The following is a 26,646-nucleotide window of genomic DNA, read 5'->3' as shown; positions in this document are numbered from 1 at the left end:
GCTACTTTCTTCAGTTTAAGTCTGAATTTGACAATAAGGAGTTCATGATCTGAGCCACAGTCAGCTCCCAGTCTTGTTTTTGCTGACTGTATAGAGCTTATCCAACTTTGGCTGCAAAGAATATAATCAGTCTGATATCGGTATTGACCATCTGGTGATGTCCATGTATAGAGTCTCCTCTTGTGTTGTTGGAAGAGGGTGTTTGCTATGACCAGTGCATTCTCATGGCAGAACTCTGTTAGCCTTTGCCCTGCTTCATATTGTACTCCAAGGACAAATTTGCCTGTTACTCCAGATGTTCTTGACTTCCTGCTTCTGCATTCCAGTCCCTTGTAATGAAAAGGACATCTTTTTTGGGTGTTAGTTCTAGAAGGTCTTGTAGGTCTTCATAGAACCATTCACCTTTAGCTTCTTTAGCATTACTGTTTGGGGCATAGACTTGGATTACTGTGATATTGACTGGTTTGCCTTACGAACAGAGATCATTCTGTTGTTTTTGAGATTGCACCCAAGACCCGCATTTTGGACTTTAAAGAGCATGGTGGGCTACAGTCCACAGGGTTGTAAAGAGTTGGACATGACTTAGCGACTATACAACAAAAGCGACAGTCAGTTTGTAATGGAATTTTGATGAATGTAGCATTCTGGGAATATAATTTGTTCTGTTGGGTTTATTCATTATTATTATTACTGGGTAGGAGTATGTAAATAAACTACTTTTAATTTCTGAGATTATGTTTTAAAATCAGACATGTATGCTCTTTGCTTTTTACCCTGTGGGACACCTAAGTACTAAAATCCAAAGGTGGGTTACTGAAAAACTGTCTGAGGAGCTTTTTGAAAATAGAGGGTCCAGAATTCTCCTAAGTCTTTCATGTCTACATCTACAAGGTTGGAGCTCTAAAATGTCTATTTTTTACAAGCTCCCCTTCTGATACTCAGCCGGGTTTGGCAAGCTATGGACTAGGTGATCTTAGGTTCCTGACTGTTGTTCAGCTTTCCATAGTAGTGCTTGGTGCTCAAGAATTTTATACTGTTGCTGTCAGTGCAGCAAGCCTTAGGAGTCCCACGGTAATTTGAGGATTTCTTAAAAACAGTGACTATCTTAGAATGCAGTTTAGAACCATATTGGGACCAGAATGGTCCTGGTAAATGTATAATTGCCCTTGGTTATCCTTCCCAGTTTTATTGCTCTTTCTTGATGTTTGGGATCTTAAGAAATAATGTCTATTAAAGATTCCAGTTAGTTCTGCAATAGTTTGCAGTCCATGTGGGGGTTTATGTTGTGAGATCCACAAGTCCAGAGAAGGTGATGTTCCATGAGACACACCAGGTACTCAGAATTTGTTGATTGGGTGTGTGTGGAAAGACCCAGAAGTGGTGGTTGATTTACAGTTCTTTTATGTAGATACACTCTTCACAGAGGGCAAAAGAAGCTGAGATTCTTTTCTTCCAAACTTCAAGCAAAGTTTTTCAACTAAACTTAGGATTTTCTGTAAAGGGCCAATAGTAAACATTTTAGAATGAAGGCGGCCATAGACAATACTTAAGTGAATGGGTGTAGCTGTGTTCCAATAAAACTTTATTTACAAAAACAGGTCTTGGGCTGAATTTGGTTTGCAGGCTGTCATTTATAGATCCCTGGACTAGACCAAAATATGTGACTTAAGACCAGATGGCTTTCAAAAATTTTAAAGATGTTCAGAATAAACAGATTGAAGTGTAAGTTACTTAACATCATATGTAAGGCCCTTCACAATCTTATGTCAGCCTACTACTCCAGCCTCTTTGGTTTTATAGTCTATCCTTAATGTACCTTTGGCTTGGCTGCCCTGGGCCGTATATACTATTCCATAACTATGCCTGGTGACACACATAATCTGCCCATTTTGACATTTACATTTCATTTGTCTAGATTGTGGTTTTTACTCTTTCCTTGGAGGTCCTGTCATTTCAGGCCTGCTGTTTAGTGTCTCTGGATGCAAAATAACTTCTTTCTGTGTGTACTTCATTCATACTGTGTTCATACTTCATTTCATACTTTACTTAACAAGTCTCCCCGTATCATCCACTCTTTCTCTTCCTTTCCAGGCCATTCCAGCAGTTCTGCGTAACTGCTAGAGTAATCTTTTAAAAAAAACATAAATACCATTTCTCTGCCTAAAATCTTTCAGTGTTTTTTTTACTCAGGGTGATCTGAGCTATGCACGACTCTCCAATCTTACCGTTTTCTTTATTGCCCATACTCTTAACTACATTCCCCCTTGACTTTCTCAGAGATATCAGGTTCTTTCTAAATGGCATGCGCTGTCCTCTCTGCTTCAGGCTCTCTTCTGCGTGTTCTTCACGTGGCTGTCTTCTGCTTTCTTCAGGTCTTAACTTTGATGAGAAGGACTTCCCCGTATCATTTCTTTATTTATCTTCTGTCTTCCCAACCACACTGTAAGCCCATGAGAGCAGGTAGCACGACTTTCTTTAATCACCATGTACCAAGTACCTCTACAGTGCCTAACACATGAGAGGCATTTAATAAATACATATGGAATAAATATAGACACTTTTGTCATGGCTCTCATTTCATATTATAGTTGGTTGTGTTTGGGTTTGTTTCCCTTGTTACATTGTGAGTTGCTGAGAAGCAGAGACTTTTTTTTCTTCCGTTTTTCCCTTTCTAGCACCTTTCATGGTATGTGGTACATGTTAGGTACTCATTAAATGGTTTTTCTAAGCCAGTTACTACAAAGTATGTAACACTGCTTAGTTCAGTACCTGATGACTAGGTAGTGAACATTTTCCTTTCTTTTAAAACTTCAGTAACTTAGTAGCTAGAAGACGGTTCTTCAGGACTCAAGTCCACCATCTCCTCTCTTTGCTGGTTTTCTAAATGAAGTTGCTATTCCACTCCCTCCCTCGCCCCCCAAGAGTTTAGTGGTTACAGTATATATATATGTCACACTGAGAGTTTATTTACCTTTTTTTCTTGAAATCACACTTTTAATCAAAACAATCAAATAATAATAGGCTAATTATATGTTGTTTATCTTCATAGCCTTAGAATAATAACTTTATGAATGTAGATGGCATAGGGACCAAAAAGCTGAGAAGTCAAATATTAAAGAGACTTTATGAGATTTCCTGTCACATTTCTTTAACCTTCTGTCTTTTTCACTCCTGTAGTTCTTTTTCCAATGAGAATGTAGATATAAGACAACATTGGTGATAATGAAATAGCCCTAGGACGCTAGGTTCTAGTTAATTTCAAATTGAGACTATCTTGGTTCGTTTATGTGTTTTGAGACATGGCCTAATGTGGTCTTGGAATTGCAGAATACCTCATGTTAGACTTGGTAGAATCTCTATATTAACTCTACAATTTACATGTTTCCTTGAGATCTTCAGTAGGGACTAAATCAAAACTGAATCTGGAGGACAGGTGAATTGCTGTTTGCCTTGTCAACGTGTTTGTTTTCTTTAACCTGGATGCACAATTTAGAGAAGACTGCTATATTCTGGGACTTCTTTTCCTTCTCTCCAGTCAGCCAACCCTCTTCCCTGCTCTCCCTTCCTTCTTTCCACAGGATTTAATTCAGGGATTTAACTCCAAATTACAGAATTTGAAATTATCTAGTTGAACATGTTCTTTTTTGTAAGTCAGGCCCAGATAAATCAAGGGACTTGCCTGAAGTTACACAGTACATTAGTTGGAACTAGAAGCTCCAGTCTTACTTCCAGTTTAAGATTCCCTTCATCACGTTATACCTGGATTGACAATAGATGGCTTCTTTTTTTCTTGGATTGAAAACTGTTTGTAGTTATTATTTCTGTGTTGTTATGAAGATGTTTTAAAATTTCATTTTGACATGTATCTGTGTGACAAAATATATGTGAAGAAAGATTATAAAGCAATAATGTAAAGGAATATATTTTGCTTAGTTAAATGTATTATTTATAATCTGTCTATAGGATAGACACTCTATATGCATTGCAAATAAGAAATATGTAGGCATTGAATTTTTAATCAGTAATTAGGGCTAACTGATAGTTCTGTCAGAGGCCTGGATAATAATTTCTCTCATCTTTCCTTTTGGATATCAGAATCCCAGTAAGGAGTGTGAGCCTTATCGAAGAAATGAAGACAAACCAATTGCTCCTTGTGGGGCTATAGCCAACAGCATGTTTAATGGTATGATATAGAGATAAACAAAGATTATATATAGTATACTATAGTTAGGAATATTTGTATAATCTTACAGAAACAAGAATGGACTTAGCAACTGAACAGGAACATGAAATTGTAAAATTCAACAGCTTTAAGATAAATATATAATATTAGTTATGCAGTGGGATATTGGAATGCTTTATGACTTTCTTTTGTGAATTCTTATATTTTAAGAATGAATTTATGTCTCTGAGAAGAAAGAAGTAGAGACATTCTGCTAACTTCTGGTTTCATATATGATAAACCAACTTTGAATATTTATACCATTAAAAAGGGGCTACAGCACTGTCTGATGTGAATATAATATGAACCATAAATGCGAGACATGTATATCATTTTAAGTTTTCTGATAGTCACATTAAAAACAATAAAAAACAAGTTAAATTAACTTTAATAATATTTTATTAAACTCAGTGTGCCCCAAATATTTTCATTTCAGCATGTAATGATGTTTAGTATATAAAGTTCTTAGATATTTTATATACTAATTTTTTATATAAAATCTTTGTCTGATGTATATTATATCCTTATAAAACATATTCATTTGGACAAGCCATAATTTCAAGGGGTCTGTAGCAATATAGCCAGTGATTACCATGTTGAACAGTGCAGATAGAGAATTTGGTAAGCCAGAAGCTATTTAGCAATGTGTGTTTTTCTTTTTTAAAGAATAGGAGAGGCAGATTTACCTTGCAACTTGTTTTATTTGTGTTATTATTAAACCATTTGACCTTATCACACATCAGCTAGCCATGTAGGAAAATGACTTGGAGCTGTATTGAGGGAAGGCAAGTTCATCTAGGATCACAAAGTCACCATAGTTAATTCACATGTAAGTGACCGAGAGAGCAGATGCACATCATGTGCCTGCTTTGTTAAAACTGCTTTGGGGAGCAAATACCAGATCCTCGTTTCTCATGGAGTAAAGCTGTTACTGTGGATTTTCAGTAGATGTTTAGTAATATCTCTATTTTCTTGTGTCCAGATACACTAGAATTGTTTCAGGTTGGCAATACATCTGATCTTATGCCTATTACTTTGAAAAAGAAAGGTATTGCTTGGTGGACAGATAAAAATGTAAAATTCAGAAATCCCCCTGGAACAGATCCCTTAGAAGAACGATTCAAAGGTAAAGTATTACTATTATCCCTTAAGACATAATCTAGGTATTTTAATGAAATACCTAAAATTTTCTGTCTTTAGGATCTTAAAAAAGTGTATGGTTTTTTAAAAACAACTTATCTTCATGTCAAATTAGGTAAAATATGTAGCATTTTATAATGTGTTGAAATTCTAAAGGAAACATATACTGTTCATCTTGAATTTCTCTGGTATTTTCTTAGGTGTTTCAGCTGTAGTCTTAGAAAGTTGTAAAAGTTTATTTTAAACAAGATTTATTTAAATTTTATAAGTCCAATTTTTTTTCTTTGCCTCCTTTATTTCATAATGTAATGTTTCTTACCATTACATCTTTGCATTAAGTCATCTGCCTTTTGGTACATACTCAATAGCCTACTTTTAGTAATCTCTTAATTGAGATATCAGTCAAATCTTTGTAATTATTTGTTAAAGTTTTATGTGAGGAATTGATTTCTCTTTAGATTTTAAGACTTAGAATATGACTATATTTCTATTTTTGCACATAGGGAAAATATTCATATTGTAACCTTTGTTTTATCAGAGTGTGACTTTTCATTGAAACTCTTAATAAAATTGAATATTTTGTCTCCCCATTCCACTCCCATCTCTCCTTTTTAAGGCACAACGAAGCCAGTAAACTGGGTTAAACCAGTTTACATGTTGGATTCTGACGAAGATAATAATGGCTTCATAAATGAGGATTTTATTGTTTGGATGCGTACTGCAGCATTACCTACTTTTCGTAAGTTATATCGTCTTATAGAGCGGAAAAATGATTTACATCCAACATTACCAGCTGGACGATACTATTTGAATATCACATACAGTATCCTTTAATTTTTGTATACTTTGGACTAGAATTCAAGCATACTATTTGGTGAAAAAGTGATCAGCGGTTCCCATATTACTTGGTAAATTATTTAAAATGTAGGCTAGATGTATTAATAAGTTAGATATTTTTACAAGAGAGACTGTAATTGAGTTTAGTGCAAAGGCTAGTAAGTATACCTAGTGCTTAGTAAATAAGTGTTGGTGGTACTGGGCTGTTTCAATTTTTTTTTCAAAAATTTTTTTAGATATTAAAAATTAATGAATTTGTTACTTCATATCAACATATTTATAATGATTCTGTTTACAGTACCAAGCTTTTTTATCATTAGCTGTATTGTTCTACCTTAATAATTCAGGCAGACTTTTAAGTGCTGATAAATATCATTTATTTCATCTTAACTCTATGTCAGTTATATTAAATACTTTGCATATATTATTTATTTCAAGCATTGTGAATCATCTCCATATTGTAGAGAAGAATACAGGAACATAGAGCCTTTAAGTAACTTATCTGAGATGACACAAGTAGTAGAAACATTGGGGTTCAGAATCAAGCTGCTGACTCCAAAGGCTGTTGGCTTTACCATCAACTACCACTGTAGGCTGCATCCCTAGCTGGTTCACTCAAGTAGTCAGACCTGTCCATATCCGCCTGGTTGCAGAGTCTTTCCTAAGCTAGAAATATTGGGCACTAACTTTTATTTTAAACAAAATCTTTATATCTTTTAACCTCTAGCCCATTGCTTGTATATATCATGGATGAAAATAGCTCAGATATTAGCATTTAAATGTTTGCTGCTGATCTTACATTTTTGATTTTTCATAACCCAAATTATGATTCATGGGGATGCAAAGAGTCAGACACAACTGAGCAACTGAACTGAACTGAACCCAAATTAGCTATAAATATATACTTTCAATTTAGATTAATAAATGGTTGAATTAACAGACCTCATTTCAAAGCAAAGATCTATTTGGGTCCTTAGTCTTTTGATTTTGTACCTCAGTACACACCTGAGCATGACCGGATAGTGACAGACTGAAAGTGCCCAAGTTTTTGAAACTCTGCCTACATAGCCGCAGTTTTAGACAAACAGACTCAATGGGACCCCACTCCAGCACTCTTGCCTGGAAAATCCCATGGACGGAGGAGCCTGGTGGGCTGCAGTCCATGGGGTCGCTAAGAGTTGGGCACGACTGAGCAACTTCACTTTCACTTTTCACTTTCATGGATTGGAGAAGGAAATGGCAACCCACTCCAGTGTTCTTGCCTGGAGAATCTCAGGAACAGGGAGCCTGGTGGGCTGCCGTCTATGGGGTCGCACAGAGTCGGACACGACTGAAGCGACTTAGCAATAGCAGCAGTAGCAGAGAGAATAAAATGGCAACCCACTCCAGTGTTCTTGCCTGGAGAATCCCAGGGACAGAGGAGCCTGGTGGGCTGCCGTCTGTGGGGTCGCACAGAGTTGGACACGACTGAAGTGACTTCGCAGCAGCAGCAGCAGCAGAGAGAATAATCTTGAGGCTGTAGCCAAAGTAGAGGGCAGCCTGCAGCCTACAGCACAAGAAAGGGAAGGCTTTGGAGCACTCAGGGTTTCTTAGTTGACAGATAATTTGCAGCTAGAAAACTGTTAGGAGAAATGTAGACTGTTTTGAAAATCGGTAAGACAGAAATGAGACCCGCAAAACATCAAGGGTTAATTATCAAAACTGAGTCTAAGGTGGGGAACTAGAGATTAGAATTAAGGTAGAAGCCCCCTTTTTAGGGTTCGGATATTGAGAGACTAGCTTGGGTGATTTGATACCACATCCCATAGAGTATTGGGTTAGTTAGAACTCTTACAATCATTCCTGGCTTGGGTTGCGATTGATTTAAGAACTAGTAGAACTGAGCCTCCCATTGGAGTCACAGGGCCTGTCTTCCAGACTGGGGAGCTACAGAAGCTGGAGAAACAGATGGGAACTCACACTTGATTCAAAAGATGCTTCTGAAGAAGTTGTGAACCTTTTGCTTAGGGACTTAGTTCTGCCTTCTTCTCTGTCCTAACTCTTGCCAGGATCCAATGTAGCTCATCCAGTATGTCGATGTTCCATTTCTTCCTTCATTTCCACTCTGTTTTAGCCATTGGCTCTGTGTCACACTGTGACTTTTCTCATTGCTCCAGGTCCGCCATCTAAAACTTTAGTGTCATGCTTTTTGTCTTGGGCTGAGTCCTCCCACCTTCTCAGAACGGCACTCTTGCTGCACATGCGTTTGGAGCTCAGTGCTCAAAAAGTGCCCCAGTCCCTCCATTCTTCCCCTTTCTCCTGGTCTGTCAACCTCATTTTCCTCTATGGGTTTCATTGCTGTTTATCTGAAATATTTTTTTTTTCCACATTACAGGCCTTTTACCCCCTCCTGTGTAATGAGAACAGAAATATCTGAGAAATGAGAAATTATGTAACTCTTAAATTTAGTTGCTTTTGCTTGTAAACTATATTGGCTTCTACTACTAACAGTTTGTGAAATTGATCCTTTAGGTTAATAATTACATAATTACTTTGTGATTTAGAACATATGAATAAGGTATCTATCATAGAATTATACCAAGGAATTACAAGGAATTAAATGCCAACTTAAGTTGTATATTAAAAATCAAGTAACAAGACATGGACGTTTTCCTATACACTCTTCAGATTACCCTGTACATTCATTTGATGGACGGAAGCGGATGATCTTGAGCACCATTTCATGGATGGGAGGAAAAAATCCATTTTTGGGGATTGCTTATATCACTATTGGATCCATCTCCTTTCTTCTGGGAGTTGTACTGCTAGTAATTAATCATAAATATAGAAACAGTAGCAATACTGCTGACATTACCATTTAATTTTATATTCTGAAAACAGATTCACTGCATGTGCATCAAGGCCAGTCCTATCCAACCTAGCTTTCAAATGCTGATGTTCTGGTTAGTATGTCATTTTTGAAGTTGGCACATAACATTTTTTAAAAAGCAGTCTTTGTCTTCTGCTTCTTCCTTATGGATGACTTACGAAAATATATGACGGGTATAAAACAGATTAGCTATACTGATCATATCAACACTGTAACTGCTGAAATGGCATGATGATGTTTCTTTTGTTGGGACAGGCTGTGTGATGCGTAGAGCCTCTTTCATGTGAAACGCGTCTGCTGCTTATATGTTTATGCTGTGTTGGTGATAATGTATCGACATGTGATGCTGTATATGTGTGCCTGTTGTGTGAAGAATGGGGTTACGAGATACATGAGTATAACGACTTGCTAACCTTTCAGGATGCAGAGTTACAAAAAGATGAAGAAAGACCAAATCTAAATAAAACACTTCATCATTTTCACGTGTCGTGTGTAAAGGCTTCAAGTACCATCTCTGTTGAGGTGATTCCTGTATTCAGCTTATCCAGTACACTTGTCAAGCTTAAATTTGATTTCAAAGGACATGCTTAACCTGGCTAGCATAGGAATTAATGCTCGTGTCTGAAGAGGTCAGGTGGATCTCAGGAGAATTTAAAATTCCACTTTCCATTTTGGCTAAGATGTTGCAGTCAGGAAACTCATCTTACTTGCTCTTTTTACGTGTGACCATTTCCCTTGAAGCTTACACTTCATCAGGGATCCAAGAATATAGGTGAGATGGGAAAACTTCTTGGCAGACCTTGTCTTCTGTCTCAACTGTAAACCAGGTATAAATGTTCAAAGGAGACTGTTTTCATTCTTGTGGTATTTAACATTCAGAAATTTGCTTCAGCATTGGAAATACCTCAAGCTGTTTTTAATTTGCAGGTAAGTGTTTTGACCTAAGTACTAATATTATATTTCTGAGATTTTAGAAAACAATAACCTTTATTTCTTCTATATTTCATCCAGTTTTTACATGTAGGTCAAATGTGGATGTGTGCGGACGTTCTCTTTAGTTACGGCACCAATTGTTTTGGTTGGTTTTTCTAAGACGTACTTTCAAAAGAAATTATTTAAATTTCCTAATTAAATTCTGGAGATTTCGGAGTCTGTACACGATAAATTATAATATATATGCTTGAAGTTATTTTATTTTCTATTAACTGGAATTATTTTTAATATTCCTTCTTGAATAAATGCTGTAATTTGTTTGCTATGGAACTGATTCTTGAATGTAAACTTATTTTTTCACATGCATGAAATGTATGTCTTAATCAGAGGTGGCTTAATTGCATTGAAATGGCTATTTTTTTTAGACTAAAATAACTCATATGTTTGTATAGAAAAATGCCTGTTTGAATTAAGAGTTTGTAACGGTTTCCTTTGGTTATATTTTAAATCAAAAGGTCTGTGTAATGTATCAATTTTGACTACATTTTTTAAAAAAAATAATGTAATAGTAGAAATGTGCCACACTTAAGTTTTGTACAATATGAAATTCAGTTAAAAGAACTTGTAGTTCATACTTAACAGAATATTACTTGCATGAGGTACTTAATGTTTGGTTATTCTGAAATTTCTGAGTGCATAGGGTATTCTTTGTGTAAAACTATTCTTTGTCAGTCCTCCAGAATATGGTTGTTTATTCTGATAATTGACCCCTTTGCACGTGGCAGTGTATTTTCTGGGATATATCAGTAGGGGAGAGGGCTTCTCCCAGTATTTGCAGATTGAGTTTGTGCTGTTTAAGGACTGCCATCCTGTGTCTCTTTTTCTAACTGGGGGACCAGGATTGCTGCTACAGAAAAGTCGAAGAGCCTCTCCAACCCTTTGTCATCTGTGGTGAAGATGGAATCTTAAAATATATTTGGAGTTTTATCTGTTTTTACAAATACATTGATGGCCTAAGTTCTCCCTTGTCTGCTGCCATTTGAGTTTTAAGGGATTCCTGTTGCTAAATACAAAGAATGTGGAACACTCATATGGCCTCTGTGACTGGGGGAAGGAAGGAAAACATTTCTTTCTTATGGGCTTTATGCTCTCTTTTTGGAAACACCAATGTCATACTCAGCTTTCAAAGAATCAGAATGCATTTTAAGACAACTAGGTTGAGTAGAAGGCATTGAAGAATACATTAACTTGCTGGAAATAATTGTGATATATGAAGTTCCCAATTGATGGAATTATTTAATACATAAAGACTTAAGAAATTTCTTTGAAATCATAAAGCAGTTTAAAAATAAATTGGTAAAAATAACTGTACTACCTAACAGAGAATTATTCAACCAAGAGAAGAGTCAAGTGACTATTATTTGTTTATTGGTTGGTAACAGTTTATTTGTAACCTTGATTATATTGAAAGATAACTTACTGTTAGTATATTCTGTATTAATAAAAATGAAAAATATTAATTTTGCTATGTTTAAGTGTCTTGCTAAAATAACAGTGCCCCAGTATTGTTGTTAATATTTAGCTCTAAATTTTAGCCCAAGCTCAATGAGTCCAAGTTTTATCATTTCCATGCCTAGATTTGATTGCCATCTGTATGTGTATTAGTCACTCTGACAGCATTAATTGCAAGATATATCTACACTACTGAGCAGCATCTGTTCTTCTTAGGAAGTGGTCAGATTATAACCTCAGTTATAGGCAGACAGGCTGGATTTGGTATTGGAGCAAGGGAAGTTTTTGGTAAATAGAAAATGAATAACTGGTAGGGAGACAAGGGTGATGAAAATAATGAAGAAGGTAGGGAGGGGGCATAAAAAATGAAAAGCCAGACTAGGAAAGAGGAGCAGCTGAGAGGTAGGCTTAATGGTTGCTGTTAAGCCTCTCATCTCCTGTCTTCATGGAAACACTGCCTTCATATTACTCTGTCATCCTGTGCTGGTTAAGCTGCAGAATTCTGTTCTTTGTGAACCTGGTTATTTTGAGGGGAGGGTGGAGGGAGTAAGGAAGTGCTGTTTCAAGGAGAATTTGATGCATAAATGTAGTATTTGGATAATCTAGCAAAGTGTATTAGAGCTGGTTTCTTGCCCATGCCCTTCAGTAAACACAAAAATCATATTTCCCCTAATGTCATTTGAAATTGCAGAATAAATAGTCTAAAATTGAGTCAGACCATGGTGACCTTATTTTCTTTTATATATCTAAAATTTATCAAACTAATGTACACAGTTAAAAAAATATCTGAAGGCATTAAGATGAAAAACAGCAGTACCTGCCCTAGCTTTTGTAGGGGTGATCACTTTGACTTCAAAGGTGGTTACTTTTGGTATTTGTCTTGATGTAGCTAAATAACATGCCTATTCAACTATTGCTTGATTTAATAACTTGAGACCTTATTGTCTTCTTGATGCTATTACCTGATGATTTAGCTAACACACATATTTCCCCTTCTCCTATTATATAGTTATAATATTTAATAAACACATTAACTATTGTTTAATTATGATTAAAAAATACTGTATTCAGTAGAGCAAAGGAGAGCACCAAGATTATACTTTGTACACTTTATTTTTCCCGGAATTAATAATCACTCTACTTTTTAACATTTACGTAACTTTCTGGAAGCCTGTCTTAAAATTTTTCTGGCTTTTCTGGCAGGTCCATCATGTTCTCACTGTTAGTCTTTTGATGGGTTTTGTCTCCAAATATCAGATAACCCGATTCCCTGTTTTTCCTAGGAAGGTCTGTTCTGTATTTGTCCTTTGCCAGTCTGTACTGGTGGTTTTCTGGTGAGCTACACAGCTGTTACTCCATGCTCTCATTGCACCCTCCTGTGTTGGATCTGCTGTGGCCTAATTTACTCTCTTGTTTACTGGAGCTATTTTCAGATTTTCATGTAGGTGAATTTCCTCCTATTTCTGGCTAGTCTGAGCAATCTATTGTGTATGAATGGACCCCAAAAACTTATTGAAAGCTCTTTGTGGGCTAGTGCTTGACAAGTGACGGCCTCCCTAGCATAGTGCTACTCAGAACTGCCGCTCATGATAAAATGCTTAGACAAGTAATAAATGGTTGGCAGGTCAGCAACTGTAGGTAGATTGAATTTTGAGAAGCGCTGCATTAGGGAACAACTGTCAGGGAGCTAGTCCTTTGCCTGGAGGCCTTTTCTGTGGGACTGTTCAGTTTTTCTAGGGATGAATTCTCTAGTCTTCTGCAAAAGGAAGGGTTGAAAGAGGATCTGTCTCTTACTGCTCAGAACTCTCTGCTTCTGCCTTGTCCTCCCCCTCAGTTTCTGTTTCCACTTCACATATTTCTGCTATACCTGTCCCTTTGTATATGCTGTCCACCTAGTTGTCTCCCATTACTTTTTCCAGATAAAAATTCTCTTGTCTTCTGCCTGTGGGAGACCTGACGGAGGTGAGAGGTTGTATCTGGCCGAGAGGCAGAGGGGTGGAGATCTTGGGATTGGACCATTCTGTTGTGTACAGTTTTCAGCTACTCATTTTCCGGCCGGTCCCTTGACTCCACTCTGCTGTAACTTCTACTTTCAAGTCTGAGCTTCTCAGGGGTTTGGGAACCCATCAGCATGCTTCTCAGTGGCATCCGTCCCCTTGCCGTCCCTTTAGATAGTGAGTCCCTCTGTCCTGCTCAGCCATATGCCATCTCCTTTCTGTTTTCCAGAAATCTGTTGAAATTGATTTCTGTTTCTCTCTTCTTTTTACTCTCCGTCTTTTTAGGCTGTATTTTTTAACATGTTCTTTAGACTGTCATTACTTTTTGTTCTTGTACAATTTTGTGAATTTTAACACACGTATAGATTTGTGTAACCATCTTAGAATACAGAGCAATACCACAATCCCCAGTCTCCTTTCTACTGTACAGCTTTATAGTCACCCTTTCCTCCACCCATGAACCCAGGCAACCACTGATCTTTTTTCCACCCCCATAGTTTTGTCTCCTGAAATGTCATAAATGTATTCATATGTAACCTTTTGAAGCTGGCTTATTTTATTCAGCATAATGCCTTTGAGATTCATCTAAGGTGATGTATCTAAAAGTATCTCTTTCAGTTCTTTTTCTTTCATTTTACTGGAGTGACAAACTTTTGGGGCCGATCCACTATCTTAAACTGGAACCACCTTGAAGTACATTTTGGTGACTTTATTGTGTTTTTAAATTAATTTGAGCTTATCTGTATGTCACAGGCTTTTCAATGAAAGGGTGATGTGGAAGAAGACTGAACTCACCGTACACCACTTCTACTGTGAAGACTGATATGCCGCTTTCTGCATTTCTTGTCCTTTGTTGACAAGAAACGCAGAAAAAAAGTAGCTTTACAATTACATGTCAAATAACAGTTGAATCAGTGGTCTAAAATAATCCCTGGGGTGTGTTGTCTTCCCTTTTTCACCACAAAGCTTGTAAAAGGGAAATTCTATTTTAATACTGTCTTCAGCTAGCCTTTCGCCCCACTGTTGCACTGTGGCCTCTTCACTATCAATCTGCATCTGAAAGATTCTGTAGAATAATACAGTTTTTAGAATCAGGCTGACCTGGCTCTTAAATATATAAACTGTATCTTCAGATAATTTAATCTCCTAAATCATTTACTTCTCATTTCCTTGCCAGTAAAATGGGGGTTTTAATACCCACTTGACAGATTTTGATTTGAAGAATAAAGCAAGTGATAGATGATAAGCATTTAGCACAAAGTGTAGAAAAATGGCACTCAGTGAACAGCTTTTTGTCAAATCAGCTGAGCCCATCCCATCCTAGCCTGGGCTTTCTCTTAACATTACTCGATGTGGTGAATGGTATGAGCAACCATCTTATGAGTTAAGCCAGAAATCTGCTCACCTCCCCAACTTCCCAGTCTGATAAATCACTACATTCTATAGATTTTTGAAGGTGCTTCCTCATTGTTGACTCTCTAACCCATCTTCTAACCTACATTCCTTTAGCTCCCTCTCTCTTGCTGCTGAGGTCAGGTTTTGTTTGGGTTTCTTGGATTACTGTGATGTGTTAGTCCCTTAGTCGTGTCTGGCTCTGTGACCCCTTGCACTGTAGCCTGCCAGGCTCCTCTGTCCATGAGGATTCTCCAGGCAGGACTACTGGGCTGGGTAGCAGTTCCCTTCAAGTGCCTGCTAATGGACTGTTTGTCCGAGAAACTCATATCCAATCCAGCCTTTTCACTACTACCAGAATGATCTTGAAATAGAGTTCTGATTCTAAAGCATTTGCCATTTAAACCTTTAAATGGCCCAGACACCTTCAGAATAAAATCTAAAACTCATCATTAAAAACCTCCTGTCTTCCACTATTGCCTCACATTTCCATTTGTCCTACCAAACCAAACTACTTGCATGCCGTTCCCCAAGAGATCTGTTCACCATCTTTTCTTCACCTTGCATCTGCTGTGCCTTCTACCTGGATACTTTCTCTGTTGACCCATATCTCCTTTCCAGCATTTCCTCCTGTGATAATAGCTCACATTTACTGAATTGTATCATTTAATCTTCACAGCCACTTGATGATGGGTACTAGTATTTCCATTTTACAGATAAACAGGTATACATAATGAAATTTGCCTTCTTATTACTGTTCAGGGCTCCCCTCATGGCTCAGTCGGTGAAGAATCTGCCTGCAATGCAGGAGATCCAGGTTCGATTCCTGGGTTGGGAAGATCCCCTGAAGAAGGAAATGGCAACCCACTCCAGTATTCTTCCCTGGAGAATCCCATGGACAGAGGAGCCTGGCAGGCTACAGTCTATGCGGTTGCAAGAGTCAGACACAACTTAGCAACTAAAGAGAGAGAGATTACTATTAAATGACAGATCTAGGTTCTAACTTCCAGGTTCTTGTAATATTTTTTTTTCTCTTCACTCCCATCCAGGCCTCTGTTTTACAGTTCTTGTAGCAGATTATGCTTGATGATTATTATACCTGTTACTAATCATGTTTTTGCCCTAAGTGGGGAATGACTTTTAATCTTTTCCCCATTTGTTTTAATTCTACCAGACTTTGCTAATATTCCCTAATGAACACAACTTTACTTGAGTTTCCCGTAGCAACCCAGTATCAGTTACCAGAGAGTCATTCTGTCTGCATCATAATTTACTCTTAAGTGTGTGTTATCTTTGTAATTATTAAAGGTCGGAGGTTTAAAGTTATCCCGTGAGCACATCACAAAGTGTTACCTTCATAATAATAATAACTTATTGGGGGTAGCAAACAAATTGTTCAACAGGAGTGAATTTATATTGTGGTTTTATGAAAGTATTTTTCATACATAGGATTTTAGATCCAAGGATAAAGGCCCAATCCCTAACTTTGATGATGAAAAGACTGCAGCTTGCAGTTAGAGAAACTATTTAATAAAAATACAGTAGTTGAGACAGCCAGATGTTTCCTGATTATTTAACTTATATGCAGAGTACATCATGAGAAACGCTGGACTGGAAGAAACACAAGCTGGAATCAAGATTGCTGGGAGAAATATCAATAACCTCAGATATGCAGATGACACCACTCTTATGGCAGAAAGTGAAGAGGAGCTAAAAAGCCTCTTGAAAGTGAAAGAGGAGAGTGAAAAAGTTGGCTTAAAGCTCAACATTCAGAAAACAAAGATCATGGCATCTGGTCCCATCACTTCATGGGAAATAGATGGGGAAACAGTAGAAACAGTGTCAGACTTTATTTTTCTGGGCTCCAAAATCACTGTGGATGGTGACTGCAGCCATGAAATTAAAAGACGCTTACTCCTTGGAAGAAAAGTTATGACCAACATAGATAGTATATTCAAAAGCAGAGACATTACTTTGCAGACTAAGGTCCGTCTAGTCAAGGCTATGGTTTTTCCTGTGGTTATGTATGGATGTGAGAGTTGGACTGTCAAGAAGGTTGAGCGCCAAAGAATTGATGCGTTTGAACTGTGGTGTTGGAGAAGACTCTTGAAGGTCCCTTGGACTGCAAGGAGATCCAACCAGTCCATTCTGAAGGAGATTAGCCCTGGGATTTCTTTGGAAGGAATGATGCTAAAGCTGAAACTCCAGTACTTTGGCCACCTCATGAGAAGAGTTGACTCATTGGAAAAGACTCTGATGCTGGGAGGGATTGGGGGCAGGAGGAGAAGGGGACGACCCAGGATGAGATGGCTGGATGGCATCACGAACTCGATGGACGTGAGTCTGAGTGAACTCCGGGAGATGGTGATGGACAGGGAGGTCTGGCGTGCTGCGATTCATGGGGTCGCAAAGAGTCGAACACGACTGAGCGACTGAACTGAACTGAATGTAATAAAGAAAATATGAAATTATATCTGTTATCAAGCTAGTAGTTTTTAATATATTAAACTTCACATGAAGCCATTCTGCTACATTATTTTTGTAAAGCTTTAAGTGGTTTAAGGGTGATTCCAGAGTTAAAATACATCCCAATCACACAAAACTCTATTCTGGGTTTCCTCTGCTTTTTATGTAGAGGAGCTCTAGGCAGGATGAAAGTAAGTGTTGTCATTTTTTTTTTTTTTTTTTAAGAAAAAGGAAGATTGAGTTAATTGTGATGTGGTAACTTTGCCTCAGTAACTGTGAAATTTTTTCACTTAGTACTTTCACATCTACATCCAGAAAGGTATCTTAACAGCAAAAGTAAAATTCACCATTACCCACCTCAGATTCTCCACGTATCTAAATAGCATACTACTGCCAGTTCTCTTACGAAGTTCTAGAGTTCTCGGAAGGAAAGATTTTCAATGAAAGAGTCACTTCCAATAATTTTCTGATATTACAAAAGAACCCCAAATGGATGTTTTGGAAAAGAACCTATTTTGAAAATAAATATTCTGCTTCAGAGAATGAACTTAACAAATCAGGTAACAAATTCAAGTGTGCCTGGGAAAATTAAAGTTTGATAGGCACCCAGGCAAATTTCAGCTGTGTTTTTCTGTCAGGAAAGTCAGTTTACAGAGCCAAGGGGATGATGAGTGAGGGACCCTGGGACTGAAAAATGATTGAAAGGAGTACAAGTATTAAGAAAGATTTTGTGAACTTTTATACTCAGTAAAATGAATTTGCTGTTTTGTACAGTGTACTATTCACTTAACCAGTATTTTCTGAGCATTTTCTAACATGCCAGTTCTAGGTGCTGGGGATACAACAGTGAAGAAAAAGATTTAAGCAGAGTCATTATCTAATTTAAGTCCTTAAAAGGATCATTGCTGTGTGGAAGATAGATGGAGTGGAAGAGTAGAAGCAGGGAAACCATTTTAAAAGGTTTTTGGGGTTTTTTTGGCAGTAATGCAAGCAATAGATGCTGACTTGGCCTGGACTGGTGGTAGCTGTGGAGATACAAGAAGTGGTCAGATTCATATATTTTGAAAGTGCAGCCAGTGGGATATTCTTACGGATTAGTTACAGGATATGATAGAAAAAAGCCCAAGTTTGGGGCTTGATGTAAAATTACAGAGAAAGCTTAGAAATAAGGAGTTAGAAAGAATTCAGTTTTGTTAAGTTTGAGATGCCCATTCAGCATCTAAGTAGGGATGTCTGGTGTGCAAGGGGAAAGTCAGATTGGAAAGCTGTCTGCACACAAATGATGTTTCATGGCATTGGATGAAATCACAAGAGGGATGAATGTAGAAAAGTTGTAATCTGAAATTCAGAAATTGAGAGGATGAGACTCAAAGAAAGGAAACTAATAGTGGCGGCTTCTGAACTAGAACCACTGAAGGAGGAGCGTGTGAAAGTCTCCTTGGGGTCACCTTTAGAACAATACGCGTTAATACTGTATTGCTACAGGATTTATTTCCAAATTAAAACCTGAACAGATACTGCGAGGGAATGATCTACTGCGTTAAATGTAGCTGATAGATGGAAAAGAGGAAAATTGATACTGATAGTTTAAACATTAGGAGTGGAAGGGAAAAAAGTATAAGGAAATCTGTTTTATGGTGGAGAAGAGAGATGTTATGGTAACTGAACTCATAACGAGACTTGTTTAATTTGGGAATGTGTTTATATGCTCATGGAATGATACATTAATAAGGGGAAACTTGTAATGACATGAATATAAGGATCTACATCTAGAATCTATTTTATGTGCCTCTGGTTCTTTTTGGACAAAACTGTAAATCTAGATATATCATTAATTCATCTGCTGGGTAGTAGGTTACCACCTTTAAGCAGTCCCAGGGGAATGGTAAGAAATTCACATAATCTCTGTTCTTAATTACTATCCAGTTGGCTAAACGGAGAAAACATAAGAGCATATACAGCTTTAACAGTTACAAATTATAGACAATCCATTAAAAAATCGCTATGCCCCAGCTGTTGGCCCCTGGTAATTATGTTCAAGTATTTGATTACAGTGCATAATTCAGAGTGGAGAATAAACCAGGTCCTTTCAGTTCCAATCTAGGCAAGAGATGAATTGGTTATTCATAGTTTATAAATATACAAATTAATAAATGATTGGGTATTAAAATTGGGGAGGAAAAGAACTGGCAACAAGTAACTTGGGTCTAACCCTAAAGACTAGAAGGAATTTCAGTTATTTTATCTACACATTTCACCTAGCTGAACCCATATATCATCAGCTTTCTTTTTGAAATGATAATGGAATAATTATGTTTGTGAAAAGGTGGACATATTTATTGCAGTATGGGGTAGCTGTTTTTACATTTATAGCCGCTTGGGGGTGGGCACTTGTCATGTGGGGTCATTTAAGCACGGCTGCCATCTGTACGATAATTGCTGTGCTTAGCAAGACCAATCACGGAATGTGCCCTGCCAGCCGGAGGCAGCAAGCCCCAAGAGTCTAAATTTGCCCTCTCGTTTCTGGCCCCCAAGTTAAAATTTTCCCCTTTTCAGCGTTCTCCCAGACTCAAGAGAAGCGAACAGCTTCCACAATTTCGCGAACCTGTGGGAGAGTTTCATGAAAGGGGAGTTCTGCAGCATCCAAAGGTAGAGGAAGATAAAACCTGGTGTCCCGACGCAGCTGTGCACAGCACACACGCAGCTCAAGGAACAGGAACGGTCTCACGACAGTGGAGGAAAAACAAAACTGACTGTATCCGTGTACGAGGAGTTAACCCTTTTTGTTTCGTATTTTATCCAGCCAGACCAGGTTGCTCAGAGTTTTACGCCTTCTTGTTCAAAATACACAAACTAATTTTCTTTCATAGCCTGGCCTCACATTAATTTTATCTAAGCTAGCTAAAAAGAGGACGTAACTCCTCGCTGCTTGCCTCTCCGGTTTCCAAAGTCATCTGTGGCTCCCCAGCCTCAGCTCCTGAGCCATCCCGCCGCTCAGGAAAGAGGCCGAGGCGCAGAGACGGCCAGCCGCCTAGAGCGGCCACAGCTGGCCGGCCGCCCTCTCTTTACTTTTGCTCTCTATGGTTAGGTGCGCCGGCCCCGCCTCCGCCCGGAAGTATTTGGGTTCCAGGCGCTTGCGCAAGGCCAGAAGGTAGTTCCGGTTCCAGCGTGGGGCGTTCTGGTCGCTGGTGGTCAGTTGCCGCGGTTGGTGGCAGTAACTGAGCCAAGATGCTGCGGAATCTTCTGGTGAGGAGCTGCTCGGCTAGCCATGGTGATGTAGGACGGGAGGGTTGGGAGCGGAGGCTGGAGAGTCACGACGGAAAACTCCTGGGAGGGAAGGGAGAGGGCGGCTTCGGAAGTCACCTTGGTTGGTGTCCTTTCCGCTTGACCTTCCTTCCCTTGCGTGCATCCCTCTCGCCCCAAGCTGTGCTGAATAGCTGTAGGGAGAGAAGCCTGGGAGGAGGCCAGAAGGTTGTGCGTTACACACGCCTGGGGCTCTTAGTCGCCACCCCTGGTCTTGAGGGTCCAAGTGGGAAGTTTCTGATACCCGGAAGCCTCGGAAAGATACATCCTCTGATACTGAAAGGTTTGAGTGTCGGTGGTTGTAGGCTTTATCGGTGTCAGAAGGCAGTTTGAAAACAATCTACTCAATTTGGGGTGGGGCTTTAGGAGCATTCATGGCCGAAGGGTTGTGTTGCTATCACCAGGCGGTTTTCCGCGGTGTCCTTTACCCCTCCACCGACTTTGAGCATGCGGAATAGTTTTCCCAAATTTTGAGAAAGAAAAGGAAAATGTAACCGTGGTCGTTTTCATCTTCTCAATATATTATTTATTTTAGAAAATGGAGTGCATATTTGTTGTTTTAATCCAACTGGATATGTAACGCAAGTCTCTCTTGTAAAAGATTTATACCCTATTGATTTTTGAGGAAAAATGTAATGAGGGAAGCATTTTAATTAAATAGGAATCATGCCAGTTTATTTGATACCAACTAATAGGTTTTTAATAATCTGGTACAGTATTAAATAGAAAACTTTGATTCTAGTGTTATTTTGTAACCATTGTTTATTTTTGTAATATCTATGTATCAGTATGTTTTCCTCATATATTGTTACTGGTTCAGTTCAGGTAAAGGTTATGATTTTTTTCGCTCCCAATCTACATGAATTACCTCTTGAATGTATTTGATAATTCAGAATGCAATGTAAAATGCAATGGAGAGGAAACAAAGAGGAAAACCTGAGTGCTTGTCTATAGCTTTGTTATTGACGAATCAGATATGTTCTAACTGTCAGTTTCACTTTTCTGTAGTACTAAAGATTAGAAATGGTTAAGGGTTTCTTTAAGCCCTAAGTCTAACATATGGATTTTTAAATTTCAGGCTCTCCGTCAAATTGCTAAGAGGACCATAAGTACTGCTTCACGCAGGCAGTTTGAAAATAAGGTTCCAGAGAAACAAAAGCTGTTTCAGGTATTGAAGTATTTTATAGGTGTTACTTGTAAAATTAGATTACTGAAAGTTGGAGGTAGGAGGTAAATCTGCTTGTTAGCAATCCTGCTGTGTTAGCAAAATAATAATAATAAACTGCCTATTGATAGCTAACTGGGCATTTGCCAGAACCAGGAGGCCTTTGAGACAGCAGATGAAATGAGGGGGGAAGGGTAAAGGTCAAGACACTTTCTTTTGGAGGGGTCCTCTTGGGTTGGTACTCTTTGGGGTAGTTGCACAGTAGTGGACAAATAGAAGGAGCTCAGAAACAGAACAAATATATGCATAGAAACTTGATACATGTTAAAGGTGTATTTCATATTAGTGGGGAAAGGATACAGTAAATTGATATTGGAAAAATTGGCTGGCTTTTATGAAGAAAGTAAAGTTACATCCCTTCTATATTTTATATATTAAAATATTAATTTTAGATGTAAATACTTCTCCCTCAAAAAAAACTAAAAGATAATATAGGAGAATTTTTTCCAACTTTACTGAGGTATGTTTGACAAGTAAAAATTGTGTGTGTTCAGGTTGTACCTGTTTTTTACTTAAGGTGTACATTATTTACATTTAATATATCTGTGAATGATTATCACACTCAGGTTTACTCTTAGGAGCCATCCTCAGAAAGTCTTTACAAAGCCTAGAAGCTGTAAAGGAGAAAAATTGCACGGTTTGGTGACATGAAAATTTCAAATGTTCTGTGGTTACAAGAGCTCAGTGACAAATTGAGGGAAAAGTTTTAAAATTAACGAAAAGTCAATATCCTTATTATACAGAGAGCTATAAATCAGTAAGAAATGCAAATTAAAATGACAAGTTGCTACTTTTTCCCCTGATTGATTGTCACAATTTTAGAAGATTTAAAATAGGTTATGATAGCCAGGTATGGGATCTATGTATATTCCTATACAGTACATTGATACATGCCAGGTGGTAGTATTGGTACAAAAATTTTACAGGGTGTTTGAAAGTATCATTAGAAACAAATTCCATACGCTGTGATCCAGGACTCCCATTTAAAAAATCTTTGCTACATAGGGAATTTGCTGACAGTCCAGAGTTAAAACTGCACTTCTAATGCAGAAGGCATGGGTTGGATCCCTGGTTGGAAAACTCAAGATCCCATGTGCTGTGAGGTGTGACCAAAAAGTAAAAATTACACAAACACGCAAAAAGGATCTTTCCTACAGAATAGTAGCTTAAATATATAAAAGTAGGAAATAGGCTGTTATTCATTATGGGATTTTAATATTAAAAAAAATCCCAACCTAAACACAGATTAATAAAAGATTGGCTAATTATGACACTTTTTACACAGTGGAATGCTATATAGCCATTAAAAGGAACAAAGTAGGTTTAAATGGACTAACAGTGGTTTTTAAGATAAGTATTGAGTGAAAAATAGTGTGATAGATCATTATATAGCACAATCTCATTTCATGTAAGTATGTGCATAATTTAGAAGCTTTGACAATATAAGCTTTAAAAAATTAAGGATATGTATTTTGCTGTCAATAGTGGATTTCTCATGAGGAAAGACTTAATGGCACATAACAGTTTACCTTTTATAAGTAGTTAGGTTATTGATTGTTTGTTTTATTGTGATCTCTGGTTTTTCATAAAGAAAATTTTAAATGGTTAAAAAAAATTCTGTCATATGCTACAAAAAATAAAACATATTTAGTAGATGTATAGAATATCTACTATATGCCAGGTGCTGGACGGGGGCACTAAAGATGTAATTTAGGGTTATAAACCAAAATACTCTCCCCATTTTTTAAGGGAAGGAAGATCCCTATAACCAAATCTAAAGTTTGATGATTACTACATTTTTAAAATTGATGAAGTCAATATATTTTCATAGCTTTACTGTTTATATTTTCCTTGGAAAGAGCATCTTTTTTAGATCTGAAATCAACTTTAAAAGATAAAGAATGTTGATTTTTAGGAGTTTTTATTTTAACAGTAGTTGTAGTAGAGAAAGAATCGGGAAAATTACAGTCCTTTTTAATTTTGATATTTAAAATATTTCAGTTCCAGGTGTCGAAGAAGCCACTACTTTCATATGAATGGATTAATCTTTTTCATTTAGTTGGAAGCAAATGACACATGTATTAATTATTATTTATCATAGGAGGATAATGGAATTCCAGTGCATCTGAAGGGTGGGATAGCTGATGCCCTCCTGTATAGAGCCACCATGATTCTTACAGTTGGTGGTAAGTTGGTGGGGTGCTTGCTCTGTAGCAAAGTCATAGTAGGGATAGCTAACAACGTCATTGCTCTCACTATGCCAGTGTTTTAACACAGGCAGTCTATCCCCAGAACCTGAGGCCTTAATTGCTTCACATACAATGACTCAAGAAGATGATTGATTCACATTGTATAAGAACAGTTTAGTGTCTTTAAAAAAAATAAGCCAATGAAGTTTGATTATCTTGTGATAGAGGTGGCTTTTGGAACGTGCCTCTGGTGGCTGTGCAGGCCTTTGGAGGAGTCAAAGATAGCTGCTGCTCCCCATCTCCTGTAACAGGGGTTCTTACGTATTTTGACTGTGATGCATAATAGAAACACAGTTTACATGTAAACCATGTACATACGTATTTATGATGGAAATAAAACCTTGTACAAGACAGTACTTTTTTCACTACATGTAAAACACTTTAATATTTTTTCTGTGAATTGGGTGGGTCCATTATTTAGTACTAGCAATCACAAATTGGTATTTGTGATTGGAGTATCACAAATTGGAATTCTAGGAGCAAAGTTAGGAATTTGAGTGATTCCTCCCTAGGGGAGAAGGGAACATAATATTAGTGATTACTGTGTGCTTGTTCTGTTGATAGGAAAGCCACATACATGGGTTTCTATAACCCTTGTATTAAGTCTGTAATGTGTCCTCCTTTTAAAGATGAAGTTACGTTAATTTTGTTGTTGTTTAGTTGCTAAGTCATGTCTGACTCCTTGCAACCCCATGGACTGCAGCACACCAGGCTCCCCTCATGGTGGAGGCAAGAATACTGAAGTAGTTTGCCATTTCCTCCTCTAGTGGACTACATTTTGTTAGAACTCTTCATTATGACCCATCCATCTTGGGTCATGTGCATGGCTTGGCTCATAGATTCATTGAATGAATGCAAGCCCTTTCGCTGAGACCAGGCTGTGGTCCATGAAGGGGTTGTGTTAATTACCCAAGATAATATCACTTCTCTGTGGAATAGCTGATATTTGAACTCTGATCACAAAGTCCCCTTGCTTGTGCCAAGGTGCCTTCTTTGACTTGAGTTGAATGTAGTGAAGGGCCGTTTATGGACAACAACCAGAGAGTGACATTTGGGCTTTATTAAGGTCAAGTCCTAAATTAGAAATACTTACAGATTTGATTATTTAAAAATTATATGTCACTCTTCCGTGGTTTTATGTTGATGATACACTTCAGGGAAGGCTTTGGATATTTGACCTTCTTTGGCTTTTGAATCATTCTTAGCATTTCTCAGGCAATCTTAGGTTATATATTCTTAATCTTATTTTAAATTTTTACATGCCATTAAGTTAGCAAATACATTATTTTCCTGTGTCTAACACTTCCTATACAAGTTAACTAATATTGAAATGATATTAAATGTGTTTGTATATATTTTAAATTTTGCCAGCATCTATCAAAATACTTTTGTATGTTCTCATAAAAGTAGTCTTAATACCAAGATTGCCTTTACCTTACAACTTTTTAGCTGGAATATTGAGTTTATACATTTAAACCTCAAGATTTCTTAAGTTTTTATTTTGTTTCTTCTCATTTTTCAGGAACGGCATATGCCATGTATGAACTGGCTGTGGCTTCGTTTCCCAAGAAGCAGGATTGACTTCAGTTTATCCTCCCAGCAGTCAGTTGGTTCAATTCCATTCAGCTCTCTGTGGACCAGTAATCTGATACATAACTGAGTTCTTTGGGGATCAATATTTATTGACTTGTATTAGCTGCCACCAATAAAGCAGTCTTTACCATGCCTTTTTTTATTTTATCATTTTAGGATACATTATACCAGTAGTATCAGCCTTATAAACCTTGGTGTAAGGAGCAAAAAATGTTTCTTTTGTCATTAGGTGATATAAAGTACTGTTGTGGTGTTATTTTAGTGACTTTATTTTTAGCAGCTTCAGATTACAACAGGGAATGGTCTTCAGCTGTAAAAGAGCTTGACGCATGGAGAGTCTTTGAGTCTTTCCCTCTTCCTCCTCCGTGCTGTACTGTATCCTGGGATGTGCTAGTACCTGAGGTTAGTAGAAGCAGGTTATTTTTGGCTTATGGGGTTCAAGTTTTTTTTTTTTTTTTTTTCCCTCTTAGCTGTGTGTTTATGGTTAAGAATATTGGATGTATTCCGCAGTGTAAAATAGGCTTTAGTAGAGTAGCTGTAAAGTAATCCAGCATTTGTTCTTCTTTTCACACTCAGAGTGGGCTGCTGTCATGTTTAATCCATAATGTGAAGTGTGCCTTTCCTTAAAATGCTTCATCTGTCACAGTTAATCTTCTGGGGGAATAGAAGGAGTCAGACTTGGTCATCTCCTCTGCGAGGCGTGCACTTGTAACGCCCATGAAGATGAGTCTAGGTGTGTCAGACCTCGGGGTAATCTATGAGTAATGGTTTTCTAAACTTCAGTTTCTGGATAAAGTTGAGAAAGTCAATATATTTAGAAAAATAGAGTCAAGTCTGAAATAGCCAAACCAAGTCTTTGCCTTTTAAAACATGGAGGCTTATTCTACAAATCCATCTCAACAGATACC

At 37.6% G+C, this 26,646-nt stretch overlaps 2 protein-coding genes across 2 annotated transcripts in view; both read left to right on the top strand.

Moving 5' to 3' along the window:
* TMEM30A (transmembrane protein 30A) overlaps nt 1-12,221 on the top strand; it is a 39,349-nt gene extending 27,128 nt beyond the window's left edge. The window contains exons 4-7 of the mRNA XM_040239050.1: nt 4,096-4,183; nt 5,205-5,348; nt 5,979-6,185; nt 8,867-12,221. Coding sequence (XP_040094984.1) covers nt 4,096-4,183; nt 5,205-5,348; nt 5,979-6,185; nt 8,867-9,060 — 633 coding nt within the window. The 3' untranslated portion in view covers nt 9,061-12,221. The remainder of the gene's footprint in view (nt 1-4,095; nt 4,184-5,204; nt 5,349-5,978; nt 6,186-8,866) is intronic.
* An 8,268-nt stretch (nt 12,222-20,489) lies between these two features.
* On the top strand, nt 20,490-25,871 carry LOC120862896 (cytochrome c oxidase subunit 7A2, mitochondrial). The gene is made up of 4 exons (XM_040239049.1): nt 20,490-20,614; nt 21,750-21,839; nt 23,998-24,082; nt 25,668-25,871. The coding sequence occupies exons 1-4, from the start codon at nt 20,597-20,599 to the stop codon at nt 25,724-25,726; spliced, it is 252 nt and encodes an 83-aa protein (XP_040094983.1). The 5' UTR covers nt 20,490-20,596; the 3' UTR covers nt 25,727-25,871.
* Nucleotides 25,872-26,646: the final 775 nt, after the last annotated feature.

Source organism: Oryx dammah, unplaced genomic scaffold (assembly GCF_014754425.2).
Source record: "Oryx dammah isolate SB20612 unplaced genomic scaffold, SCBI_Odam_1.1 HiC_scaffold_4, whole genome shotgun sequence".
Lineage (NCBI taxonomy): Eukaryota > Metazoa > Chordata > Mammalia > Artiodactyla > Bovidae > Oryx > Oryx dammah.
This window is presented reverse-complemented; position numbering and strand designations above follow the sequence as displayed.